The 13,960-nt window shown below is 47.9% G+C and overlaps 1 protein-coding gene across 2 annotated transcripts in view; it reads left to right on the forward strand.

Moving 5' to 3' along the window:
- Positions 1-13,960, forward strand: part of GYPC (glycophorin C (Gerbich blood group)) — an 83,135-nt gene that overhangs the window by 57,193 nt on the left and 11,982 nt on the right. For both annotated transcript variants that reach the window (XM_087712217.1, XM_087712214.1), the window contains one exon: positions 13,611-13,661. In XM_087712217.1, coding sequence (XP_087568343.1) covers positions 13,611-13,661 — 51 coding nt within the window. The remainder of the gene's footprint in view (positions 1-13,610; positions 13,662-13,960) is intronic.

Raw genomic sequence — 13,960 nt, forward strand, 5'->3', positions numbered from 1 at the left:
TTGTTCACAGCCATGTTCAAGGGCTGCGACTTCAGGGACCAGGAGCACCTCATCCTCACCACGGATGCCAGTCTATTTGGCTGGGGGGCAACTCTGGGGTCTCAGTTGGCACAAGGCCGATGGTTATGGAGGGACCTACTCCACAACATCAATTGGCTGGAGTTCTGGGCGGTCCATTTGGCCCTTCAGCACTTCTGGAGAACTGAGGGGATTGACGCCTTTGCACAAGGTGGCCAGGCGGGCTTTTGTACACTTTTCCTCTCACTCCCGGGGTCATTCAGAAGCTAGTCAGGGAACAGGCGAAGCTCATTCCACAGAGGGCTTGGTTTCTGGACCTCATGGTCCTCTCGGTCCAGCCCCCGTGGGGGATCCAGGAGTGGGAGATAGAGTTGAATCAGGAGAAGCCGGTGTACCCGGAGCCACGCTAGCTGCAACTAGCTGTGTGGAGATTGAGCGGGAACGCCTGAGGGAGACTCATCTGTCACACCGGGTGATCAGGACCATAGAGGCTTCATGTAGGCAGTCCACTACGAGGATCTATGACTCCACCTGGGCCTCCTTTGTGACCTGGTATCATGCTGCCCAGGTGGTGCCTACTAGGGCTTTGGTTCCACAGGTCCTGGATTTCATTCAGGACGGGTTAGACAAAGGACTTTCCCATGGTACAGTGAGGAGGCAGCTGGCTGCACTGGCTACGGTCATCCCCGGTGTGGGCTTGGTTTTTCTCACCCAGCTGCCGGTGATTAAGCGGTTCCTTAGGGGAGTCTTCAATTTGTGTCCCACTGTTGTCCATAGGTTCCCCACGTGGGACCTTTCCACGGTTTTGCAGGTTCTTATGTCAGAGCCTTTTGAGCCATTGAGATTGGTTAGCCTGAAGCTGCTCATTCTTAAGATGGTGTTTTTAGTGGCAGTCACTTCAGCTAGGAGCATGTCCGAATTAGGGGCTCTTTCCTCCAGGGAGGATTTATGTGTTTTCCACAGTAACAGGGTTATGCTGCACTTAGATCCAGTTTTTGGCTGAAAGTCAATTCCATTTTCCATTGTTCCCAAGATTTTTATCCAGATCCGGTCAGGGAACGGGAAAATTAGTGGCACCGGTTCATTTCATTTCATTTTTCATTTCATTTTATTTGTCTTGTATGCCGCCCATCCCAGAGGACTCCGGGCGGCTCACAACAGACAAGGGAAAGGGGATAAATAGACAAGACAACACTTTAAAAAAAAAGGCGCAACATTCACAATTTCCGGTTGGATGTGCGACAGGCCTTACGCATATACTTAAAGCTGACGGCATCCTTGAGAAGGTTGGAGGCATTATTTTTGACTTTCCAGCCTTCGTCACTGGGTAAACGGGTCACCTCTTCCACCATTAGGCATTGAATCCATTTGACTATTGCCCTGGCATATGAGTTGCAGAAGTTGCCTGTGCCAGTTGGTATCACGGCACATTCCACCATGAGTGCGGCCACCTCACCTTCACCCATTCTTGTGGCATGATTATACTACTACTGGAGCCTCCTGTCCCAACTCCTAAACTAGCAGTTCAGGGAAGACCAACTGCCATTCTGGTTTCGGGCAAAATCAATCTGTAGTGACCAATGGGGTTACTTAATGACTGTGGCATTTGCTTTATGACTGCTACAGAAAAGTAAAATCAGATTGATCCCCCCACATTATGACCATCAGAACTTACAACTTTAATTGTTGTTTAATTGCCAGGCTCAATTATGGTCGTAAGTTGAAGACTGGAAATAAATAAAATGATAAAAAGTAGTACAAAAGCAATAGAATCAAAAAATCAAGAATATATCACAATTGGAGCCTCCTTTCCCAACTCCTAAAATAGCAGTTCAGGTAAGACCAACTGCCATTCTCCCATTTATCTACTACCGCCTTGCTGATTTGATTTAGAACTTGCAACATCTGAAAGAAGGGGTTCATAATGAGAATTGCATTTGAATTTAGCGGTTTACACAGTGTCTTCCAAATCTTGGATTTGAACGCTTCACTTGGTACCCATGGAAGTGGGTACCCAAATGAAGCTTGGACCCGTTTATGATGCTTTATAGCATCCAAAGGTCAATCAAACAAGGAAGAGTATTGAAAGTCACTGGGTTTCATCGGGGTTGGCATGTATAAGTATGAGATGTAAACAAGAAACTACTGTTTTGATGTTGTTTTCCTGACCTCAGTATTTTTCCCTATTGTCATCTAAACAAAAGAGCATCTGTGCTCTTGAACTACATACCAAAATGCATCGTCTCGCCTGGATCAGTAAGTAATGGTATTGCATGAATAACAGTGCCACTGCAGAAAGCAAATACTGTTTTTTTTTTCCTTTGATTTTTAGAATGCATTAAGAAAACTCTTAATCCCTAGGTTAATTAACCTCCTCTTTTATTTTTAGACAAACACGTTGTATTGCAGGCAGCAGGAATAAACCTGTGACAGTTTCAAAATATTTTAATGCCAAAGGTGGGTTGCTTAGATTGTAGGGAGTGCATTAACATAATTAATTTAATTCATCCAACTTCTCACAGTTTAACTGTGTTGCTTTTGTGGAGAAGCAGTCCACAAATATCCAGGATCTATAATTTTACTTGGTACAAATGCAATTAAATATTTGCATTTGAATGCAATTTGAGATCTAATCTAAATGATGAATGCCAGGCCTTTAATGTTTTGATTATAGGGCAGCTAGGATGTTTCACAGCTTTTTCCTCATACCCTTTAATTTCATCTTTTTTAAAAAAATACCTTTAAAATCACCTAAATTATTGGTGTGCTTCAGTTGCCCCCTCTAAACTTCTAATTATCACAATAATTGTAATAATTATAATTATTACTATTATTTGGCATATATACCAACACTATTGTTCTGTCTACTATCCCAACTGACAGATAAGGTTTTTTTTATTATGATTTTACCTCAGCCATGATTCAAGTCAAGGAAGTTGGATTCAGATCTGAATCCAACTTCCCCAATTGCATTTTTTGAAACAAGCAAAAACACATTGCAAATCATGACTGCGACATGACACAACCAGTCACAAATGTAAACTGGTTGCCAAGCATCTGCATTATGATCCTATGATTAGAGATAATGTAACAGTTGTAAGTTCAAATATAGATTGTAAATATGTTCCTTCCTCCCTCCCCTAGGCGATTGGTAATTCAAACCATTGTTAAGGAAATGTTTGTAATCAAGGACTATTGTTAAGTATTAGTTTTGGAATTCCTAGGGCAATGGGTTCTTCTAGGAGAATTGTGAAGTTGCTGGTTTAGCTCCAATTATTAATGTGGGGATCAAATTACCTCCACTAGACCGATAAGATCCCATAGACTAGGCCTCCTCCGAATTCCATCTGCCGGCCAATGTCGTCTGGCAACTACCCGGAGGAGAGCCTTCTCGGTGGCTGCTCCGACCCTCTGGAACGAACTCCCCGTGGAGATTCGTACCCTCACCACCCTCCAGACCTTCCGCATAGCCCTTAAAACCTGGCTGTTCCAACAGGCCTGGGGCTAAAAGACTTGCAACCCCACTCGAATGGTATGACTGTTGTGCTTTTTTAACGGTGTATGTTTTTCATGTTTGTAACTTGTCTGTTTCCCCCCCCCCCCCTTGAACTGTGAGCCGCCCTGAGTCCCCTCAGGGAAAAGGGCGGCATACAAATAAAGTAAATTGAAATTAAATTGAAATTGAAATTCAGTAAAAGTGTTCAAACAAGTACCAGTAATTGATGAAGGGTTAACCTACCGAGCTTAACAGGTAGTTTCAACAATTATCTGCAATATTGGGTGGAAATATTACATAAATGTGTAATAGAGGGTTTACAGGCTTTCTCATCTAAATAAACTTCCCCTTAGGTCATTTCACACAAGATGTCAAATCCAATCTGAGTTTGCCATTTAGTGTGCAAACCTGTAGTCAATTGTGTCTTCTAGCATCACAAACCAAATACCTCATGGTCATTATGTTTGTGAAGTATGTTTTTACCTCTTCATTCAAAACAATGGTGGGTTGCAGGCAGTACACCCCAGTACGGGCCTACCAGTGCCTGCTGGGAGCACTGGGTACCGTTCAGGTATTTGAGCTCTTTGGCGCTTCCGTGCACGAAGCATACAGCGCCTGCATGATGCTCTGCCGAGCAACTGGAGCGTCGCGGACGCATCGTGGAGATAAGGACTCATGTGCGTGCTGTGCATGTGTGCACACATGCTGCGCATGTGAATGTGCAAGAGGCCGGGCCCATTGCACCATACTGGTTGCAACGGGATCCGGAACCCACCATTGATTCAAAACATCTTTGCTATGCTCCTGGAATGTAATTAGTGTTTTCTAATGAAGGTCAGGTATTGAAAGAACAAGCATACAAAAAGTGACCGCAAATTGAAACAGTGTAAGAAATGTATTTTATCACTTAAGCTTACATTTTCCAAATAAGACACAGGAATGTTTTATTTTGCTTCCCACAATCCTGTTTTTGTTGTGTAGATTGAGCAGCTGTTATTGTAAAGGAAGCTGTATTGCCAGAATTCAAAATCTAAGCGATCAGTGGGTTGGATCAAAAACTGGCCATTTGTTACACCAAACAAGTCAGTAGTTGGAAAACATACTTCCTGTCCTGGCACTACATGCAAAGCATAATTGATAGGCCAAATTCCATGCATGTTTTTACATGGGCCCATGTTATTTAAACACTGACCTCTACTTGGGGGGAAAGAGAGAAGGAAGTTTCTGCTATAATTCTCAGAAAAATCACCTCCCTTGACTCCTTTTCATCTCTCATAAAGCAGCCAATTTATCTGTCCAATAGGAGAGCCCATCATTTCCTAATTTAAGTTCATCTATTCTGTTTTCTAATAAATAGCTCATAAGAAGTTTCCAACTTTTAGCAGAAAACTGCCTCTTTGTCATTTCCACTTGTTGGATTTAGTCCTTTAGGCTACTGCTGCTTCCATGTTAATCAGGGAGAACAGAATAGTAGGAGAAAAAGAGTCCCTCTTTGAGGGAGATGAGCAGTTCAAAAATGTGAGAAATAAATAAAAATTTAAAAAGTGTCACCAACAACTGCAGAAGAAATAGCTGGTTCATTTATTTAATGTGTGTGTGTATTTATTTTTATAAATAACTCAAGGCAGAGAACCTACTTAAATACTCCTTTTTTCCCCCACCATAACAATAACCCCGTGAGATGGGTTAGGTTGAGAGGGAATGACTGTCCCAAAGTTACCCAGCTGGCTTTCAGGCATAAGGTAGGACTCGAACTCACAGTTTCCTGATTTCTAGGCCAGCACCTTAAGCTGTCATGTCCCCGTCAGAGCCTAAATCTGTGGGGAGAGGATAAGCCGGAGCTGGAGCCGGCTTGGTTGGCTTCGAAGGACTAGGCGGAGGAGCAGGACAAGGCAGTCCAGGGCCCCTCAGGATTGGGATGGCTTGTTAGCAGGGAGGAATGGGGGCAGGAGAGGGTAAGCAGTGGAAATGAGGAGTGACAGAGCTCAGGCAACAAGCAGGGACTGCCCCCTCCTGAACCCCGAGCACAGAGAGTGGAGAGAAGGTGGGAAGAGGACCGGCCGACCCGATGACTCGGGAGGAGAGTGCCTCGTCCCTCTTCACAAGGCACACCTGGGGACTGAGATTTAAGGAGATGCTGTGGGGAGGGGCATTTGTTGGGAACAAACACTGAATTTGTAGAGTTTGGTTTACCAGTGCAGACATTTGGAGTTTGTAGGACTGCTTGCTTCTTCCTTGTTTCATGAGCTTGTTCCTGACTTCATGGAGTCATTGTTTGTTCCTCGTTTCATGGACTCATCTCCCTGTTCTTTTGAATTGCTGGACTAGGCACAGTCAGAGGCTGTCATGTATGTGTGCTTTGCTCTGCGACTTGCGAAGAATGTGGGAGTGTTTGGGTGGAAATTAAAGGAGCATTAAAGGAGAGTTTGAACTCTCAACTGGCTATGTGACCTTTGTGCCTTGCCCCGGGTCATCCCATAACCATTAGGCCAAAACTGACTTTCTATTCAGAGAGAATTCCAAGAAGATCTAAGGATAAATTGTTTTAGTCCTCAAGGCTACGACAAACAGCCAGCAACAGCCAGGCCGCACCTGGTTGGCTAAGGCGCGGCATGGCTGAGCGTGGGCTGTCAGACACGCGCCTATTGGCCTCCCTGCTTGACAACTCCGTATAAATAGCTGTCAAGCAGGGCGGAGTCCCGATCTACTGCTAGGCTGTCTACTGTTCGGATCTGTTTAATAAAGCGCTGTTAACTTACCTCAGGAGCCTCCTGCCTCGTTCTTCCTCGGTCCACTTCACTGGTGACGAGGACGGGATCCACAGGCCCTGAGTAACAGCCTAAGACAGAGAATTCATATTATCTCTTTCCGCGCTGCCGAGAGACCTTCGCCGCTAGAACCATGGCCGCTATAGTCCCACTCGTTCCTTTCGGAACCACCGGTGAGTCGTGGGCCGGGTTCCTGGAGCGCTTTGAGTGCTTCCTGATAGCGAACAATAGGCAGGGATACTCGCAGGAACACAAGTGCAGTTTTTTTCTTAGTGCCTGCAGTTCCGAAATGTTCGGGACAGCCCGCTCATTTGCGGCTCTGAGGCCAGTCTACGAGCTGAGCTGGGACAGGCTGAAGAACCACTATGCTCCTACCCCTTCTAAAATCACACGCCGCTACACTTTGCAGCAGTGCATGCAGAAAGAGAACTGCTGCCATTCAGTGTGAATTTCCAGACCTGGATGACAACCTTGTTGAGCAATTTGTTTGCGGAGTGCAGGACATCCACCTCAAGCAGCGGCTGCTAGCAAAAGCGGACATCACCCTGCCACAAGCCGTTGATGAGGCTCGGGCAGCGGAGCTGTCTGAGCAGTCTACCGTTGAGATGGCCAGGTTCCTGCCTCCACCTCATCTGCCTGCACCATGGGTCTGCCTGATCGACGAGCTGGTACCGCTGCCTGATCCTGACGAGAAGGACCAGGTCGACCGCCTGAAGGCCATTCCGAGACGGCAGCCACAAGCACCGTCCTGCGCCATTGCGGCAGCGGCCGCCTGCCTTGGTTGCGGAGGCAACTATGCCCGGGCGTCCTGCCCCTTTAAAGTGTCCATGTGCCTCCGCTGCAATAAGAAAGGGCACCTGGCACAAGTCTGCCGGGCCACTCTGCTGCTTCCTCCACAGTCTGAGTCGTCCCAGCCATCCTACGTTCAACCCGCCCCACTGCAGAAGCAGCCACCCCGCCATCAGCAGTGCCGCCGCGATGACTGCTTTACCGTTGACAAAGATTTTCTGCCACCCCTGCAGAGTTGGTCAGCCAGGCGACAGCCAGCTCTAAAAAGATAACTGTGCCCATCCTCATTGAGGGGTTGCCTTGTCTAATGGAGGTGGACTCTGGGTCCTCCCGTTCCCTCTTCTCCTGGGCTACCTTCTCCCTCATCTGCCCCGGCGTTCCGAAGTCCCAGTTGTCATCACTGGACACTGTGTTACGAGACTACCAGGGGACTCAGATTCCAACCCTGGGTTGCTATGGGGTGTGGGTGGAGTATGGGGGAAAGAGTTGCTGCCTTCCTATCTTGGTGGTCCAGAAGCCGCTGCTGGCTCTTTTGGGCCTGGATTGGTTCACCACATTGGGCATCTCCATCTCCCGGGTGCACCTCACGGCGGACACGCCCCCTGGCATCGAAGACATCCTGGTGGAGTACAATGATGTTTTTGATGGTAAGCTGGGGAAGTACGTGGGGACCCCAATCTCCCTTAACCTAGACCCCCAGGTTGCCCCTATTAGGCTGAAGGCCCGCAGGGTGCCTTTTGCCTTGAGGCCCAAGGTTGATACGGAATTTGACAAGCTGCTGGCGTAGGGAGTCCTGGAGCCCATCGACCACTCGCGATGGGAGACCCCAATAGTGGTCCCTGTCAAGGCCGATGGGTCCATTATAATCTGCACAGACTACAAGTCCACCATCAACCTTGGCCTCCAGGCAAACCCCTATCCAGTCCCTGTGGTGCAGCACCTGCTCCATTCCTTGGGGCGGGGCTGCACCTTTGCCAAACTGGACATGGCGCAGGCCTACCAGCAGCTCCTGGTGGATGACGATGCGGCGGCTGCTCAGATCATCGTCGCCCACCGTGGGGCCTTCCGTTGTCGCAGCCTACAATTTAGCGTTTCCATTGACCCGGGGATCTTCCAGAGCTTCATGGAGCAGCTGCTCCATGGGCTCCCTGGTGTCATCCCATACTTCGATGACATCCTGATCACTGCCACCAGCCGCTCAGGGCTCATTGAAGTAGTACGGAAGGTCCTCGACCGTTTCAGGGGTGCGGGTCTCAAATTAAAGTGCAGCAAATGCTCCTTTGCTGTGCCTAAGGTGGAATTCCTGGGCTTCATGATTGACGCCCAGGGAATCCACCCACCCCCTCTAAAGTAGCTGCCATTCGGAACGCCCCTGCGCCCACCTCCAAGGCGGAGCTGCAAGCGTTCCTTGGCCTTTTAAATTTCTGCATGCCTTTCTTGCCTCACAAGGCATCACTAGCCAAGCCGCTGCATCAGTTGCTCGACCGATCCACGGCCTGGTGCTGGGGCAGCCACGAAGCGCATGCATTCACAGCTGTCAAAGCCATGCTGATGTCAGAGGCAGTCTTAGTACAATACAGTGACAGGATGCCGCTGACGTTAGCATGTGACGCCTCCCCCGTTAGTCTGGGGGCCATTTTGAGCCACGTCCTTCCTAATGGCTCAGAGGCCCCCCTGGTTTTTTATTCCCGAACACTCTCCTCGGCTGAGAGGAACTACAGCCAGATTGACATGGAGGCTCTGGCTGCAGTGTCCGGGATTAAAAAATTCCATGACTATTTGTATGGTCGGCACTTTACTCTCTACACTGACCACAAGCCTCTCCTTGGGCTTCTGGCCGGTGATAGGCCGACCCCACCGATCCTGTCTCCCAGGATCACCCGAGTTTCTTGCAGTGTATTCCTATATGCTGAGATACCATCCTGGCAAGGAGCTGGGGCACACCAATGCCCTTAGCCGCTGCCCCCTCCCCTACGCTGACCCACACCCAGTCCCGTGTCTCTCGGTCCTGTCCATTGCAGATTTGGACCTTCCTCTGTCAGCCACTGACATGGCCACCCACTCTGAAGCCGACCCTATCCTTTCACAGATCATGGCATGGGTCCTGAGGGGCTGGCTTACAGGTGGAGTCTCTCAGGAGTTCCGCCCCTTTAAGACATGTCAGTTAGAGCTGTCCCTACACTGCGGGTGCCTGTTGTGGGGCGACAGAGTTGTCATTTCACCCTCCCTCCACCTCCAAATCCTCTCCCGTCTCCATGGGGACCACCCCGGGGTCGCACGCATGAAGATGCTCGCCCGGAGTTACATCTGGTGGCCCCGCCTGGATGACGAGATTGAGGGCTGGGTGGGGAGGTGTGTGCCCTGCCAGGTGTCCCGCCCTGCTCTCCCCTCCACCTCCCCCCGGGAGTGGGAGTTGCCTAGGGGGCCTTGGTCCCAGCTACACCTTGATTTTGATTTTGCTGGTCCCTTCCATGGCCAGGTGTTCCTGGTGGTTGTGGATGCCTACTCTTGCTGGGTGGAGTTGGTCCTCATGTCCTCCAGCACTGACGAGAGTATGGTGCGGTCTTTGCGGTGACTCTTCGTCACCCACGGCTTGCCGGACGTCATAGTGTCCGATAATGGCCCACAGTTCTCATCCATGACGTTCCAGGCAGTCAGTGATGTGCGGTGAGTTTTATGGCTGGTGAGGCAGCTTTTTAGACTTGTGGACTTCAACTCCCAGAATTCCACAGCCAGGCATGCTCAGTTCCGATTTAAAGCAACAGCATTTTTCCCCCTTGCAAAATAAGTTTTCCCATTCTTTTTCTTCTCCCTCCCCCTCCTTCCTCCCTCTCTCCCTCCCTCCCCCCTCTCTCAAACAGACACACACACACAGAGAACTTGGATCCCTCTCTCACTCACTCACTCTCAAACAAACACAAACACAGAAGTTGGATTGGATATATTTTTCAAAGGCTTGAAAGCAGCTCCTCTGCCATACCTGCCCCTTCCCCTGCTGCCTTCCGATCGGAGCCTTTGATTGCAGGTGAATCGCGTTGCCTTTTCAGTGAAGCTGGGCTTATATACTTTTATCCAGCTGTGAGTGTGTGTGTTTGAAAAGGCAACATGGGTTCTGCATGCAATCAAACTTTTTGAATTCCTCCCCCCTCCCCACACACGCACCTTTTCCAGCTGTTTCAGAGAGGATTTCAACTCTGCCCTCATGAAAGGCCAGAGCTCTGAGTCAGACTGAGCTAGTTGCTCGCAGAGAACTCTAAAAAGCCTCTAAAAATGCCCTCTACAGGAGGCGAGAGAACACGTGCCTCATTTGCAAAAGGAATTCTTCGCTTTTTAACCCTTGGTTAACTCTTAAAAGGCGAAAAATTCCTTATGCAAAAGAGGCCCCTAGTTCTCTGGCCTCCTCCTATAGTTAACACTAAGCACTGTTCCAAGTCACTGTGACAGAATCTGGTAGCAACTACCTTGGCTTTAATTATTTTTAAAAAAATCTTTAAAATTCTTTCCTTTTCCTCATGCCTCCCCTGCCTCTAGTGACTGCATGTCCCTGCAGGCAGTCCTGGCCACGCAGGGGATCCGCCATGCACCAGTCGCTCCTTACCATCCGGCCAGCAATGGCTGGACGGAGAGAGTGGTCCGATCGGCCAAGGAGGCTTTGGGCCGCATGGACCATGGCGACTGACCGGCAAGGGTGGCTGCTTACCTTATGGTCCAGCATTCCACTCCTTGCCCCATCACGCGGAAGAACCCCGCGGAGCTACTGATGGGGTAGCCCCTGCGGACTACCCTGGATAGATTGCACCCTCTCTATTCAGGGGAACAGCCTGGCAACCTTGGGGCCCCTTCCTGTTCCTTTCGAGTGGGAGACTTGATCTGGGCCAGAAACTACACCGGGGAGTTGGGGACGCTCGGTGGGTGCGTGCCACCATCACCGAAATAACTGATCCCTGTTCCTACAGGGTCCACCTACCCAATGGCACCGAGTGGCGACACCATGTGGACTAACTAAGGCACCACCACCCTCCAGAGGCCTCGACTCCATCCGACCCACAGAAGCCAGCCACCGTCGCCTTGCAGCCAGCCCCAGGCCCGTTGCAGTTTGCAGCCTCCGTTCCGCATGAGGCCTTCCCTGAGTCAGGCCTCTCCTACCCAGTTGCCGTGTCCCAGCAACCTGTTACGCCATCTCAAGCCGACCCCGCATTTCCTAGTTCCTCCAGTTTAGGCCTTCCGCTACCAGGCCTTCCCAGCCCCCTTGCCGCTTGCCAGCCAGTTTGTATTTCCCCGCCTGTTCAGGCCACGCCCCCGCCACCCGGCCTATATTTTGCTGGGATTCCGCCATCTGGACTAGGCCTTTGTGACGTCACCCGGAGCTCCACTCCCTCTGGGGAGGAGCTGCTACGGGGATGTCTTACTTTTCCAGCGCCGCCTCCCAAACTGAGGCATTCAGAGTTTGTCCACTGCCGTCCCGCCTATCTTCATGAGTACGCATGCGCCACGTCGATGCATGCGCCCTCGCTGGGGGGAAGAGGTGTTTTAGTCCTCAAGGCTACGACTGACAGCCAGCAACAGCCAGGCCACGCCTGATTGGCTAAGGCGCAGCATAGCTGAGTGCGTGCTGTCAGACGCGCGCCTATTGGCCTCCCTGCTTGATCAGGAGTCCCGATCTACCCCTAGCCTGTCTACTGTTCGGATCTGTTTAAAGCACTGTTAACTTACCACAGGAGCCTCCTGCCTCGTTCTTCCTCGGTCCACTTCATAAATACTTCAGTTTTTCTCCAGTATCAATATCAATATCTCCAGAAAGTTAGCTTTCTAGTAAATGGATGTTTTGTGACTGGCTACACTCACCATGACATCCATTTTAGAATAGTGACCCCCAATGGCAGTCTTTTGTGAGTGCGTCAATGAGAGGCCTCTGGTCCTAGCAGATTGCTTGCCCCTGTTACACAGGATTCAAGAAGCTTTCATCAAAATGTAGCTATCTGTAGTTCTGGTTGCAACTGTGGCAATGATCCCATTTTTCAAAAGCAGCTTTCTTCAAGTAAAGGAATTTTAATTGCGGCTATCACAGAAAAAAGAAAAGGGAGGTCTAAGGGAATGAAAGACTCTCAATTTACTGATGCATTAAGTATCTTATTACTGTGTGAGATAGGAAAGAGAAAGGGGATTGTCTGAAATTTTCTCCACTCCTCTGCTGTAAAGGCTTTTTGCTTTTTATTAGTTTGGATTTCCCCTTCCCTGTGATAACTATAATTAAGGTTGAGATTTCATGCTTTATTTTTTTTTAGGCACTAATAACTCTCAAACCAATTTCTTGTCACAGATTCTTAAAAGGCCTATAGTTGGATTTTTCATATGCTTTGAAAATTGTGAAATTATCTACTCTGGCATTATTATAATCCAGTAATGAGTATAATTGGGGTTCTGAGAGCCAAATGCTCCTCTGGTGTAAAATGAAGACAAAGAAGAAGCAGAGCCTCTGGAGCTGCTTATTTCAAATGACCCAGATAGGCATCTTCTTCATTGCTTTTCCACAATCAATTGAGGGAGGATTGTTCAATTGAAGATGGCGTATCTGCAATTAGATGGTTTCATTTCAAATTGAGTGGATTTCGCAAGTGTGAATGCTCTGCTAATAAACAAAACTTGAATAGGGAATTGGAAAGCTGTGGTGAAGGAAAGGTCTTAAGAGGTTTCCTTAGCCCAATTCAGAAGTTCACCCTCACTCCAAGTGCCTAGCAGTATGCACAGGGTAATACAGAATGAACTCCCATTCAACCCTATTTTCTCTGCCATCTCCTTCTTGCCAGTCCCCTTCAGGAATTGTGTATTATGGGAGTTGCCTCTATTCTCTGTACTCAAATTCCTGTCATAATGTCATTATGTGAGAAATAAAGCTAGCAGTTTGATTGCTGTTAGAAATGCCTTTAAGAATTTGGTGTGTGGGGCATTCCTTCTTTCTCAGATAAGTGCCTTCTTCCATTTAGTGTATAGAATCTATAGATACTATAAATTACAGATCAGCAATCCAGAGACCAAGGGCCATATACCATTACCCCACCATGTGTTTCAGCCCTCCAAAATTACGATTAGGAGGGGGGGGGCTCAAAATGCCATTATCAGGAAAATCTAATTTTAAATCTAAATCTAAATATCAAAATGCTGTCTCTCTTAGATTGTCTTCCTTTTCAGACATAATTGCATCCATATTTTTTTTCCTGCAAAGTTTTGTAATATTTCACAGGAGTCTTCTTGAGTTGTTCAGTAAATGTTTTCCTGGGTTGCAGAGTCACTGCTTAAATATAGTAGTATTTTTCCCCTCCATATGATATAATATTATACAACTTAAATGTTTTAATAAGGTTTTTTTAGAAAAAAGAATCCTGCTCTTTGCCATTTCAATCCTTCGCATTCTTAGGTTCACAAAAATACTTGAAAGGAAGCGGTAAAAGAAATCCTTGCTCTGTTCTGTGTAGAGTAGCTGTGATTATTTATTATCTGAAATCTCCTGTCTAATTAAATTTTGTATATTTTATTTCTAGGTGCAAATATTGGAAGCTCTCCAACAAGCACAGATATTGCAGTCATTGGAGGTAAGAATACAATAGTACTCGAACAAAGACTATATTTCATCGAACAGTTTTTTGGAAGTGAAACAAGATTTTCCATCCTTAACCAAAACAAAAAGTATTCTCCACCGAATGAGGGGTTTTTTTCCCTAAGAAAAATTAATGGTGTGTTGCTATGTATTCTATTAGTAGAATGGGGGATGAGTTCACTGGCACCCCCCTGTCTATAATCTTATCACCGAACCCTACTACCATCCCCATATTATAGGAAAAAGGGTAAAATAGACACCTGGTTCCAGGAAACTATCTCCTTGTATGATATT

This window comes from Thamnophis sirtalis, unplaced genomic scaffold (assembly GCF_051295495.1).
Source record: "Thamnophis sirtalis isolate CommonGarterSnake01/CBP01778 unplaced genomic scaffold, rThaSir2_p1.2 scaffold_1, whole genome shotgun sequence".
NCBI classification, from domain to species: Eukaryota; Metazoa; Chordata; class Lepidosauria; order Squamata; family Natricidae; genus Thamnophis; species Thamnophis sirtalis.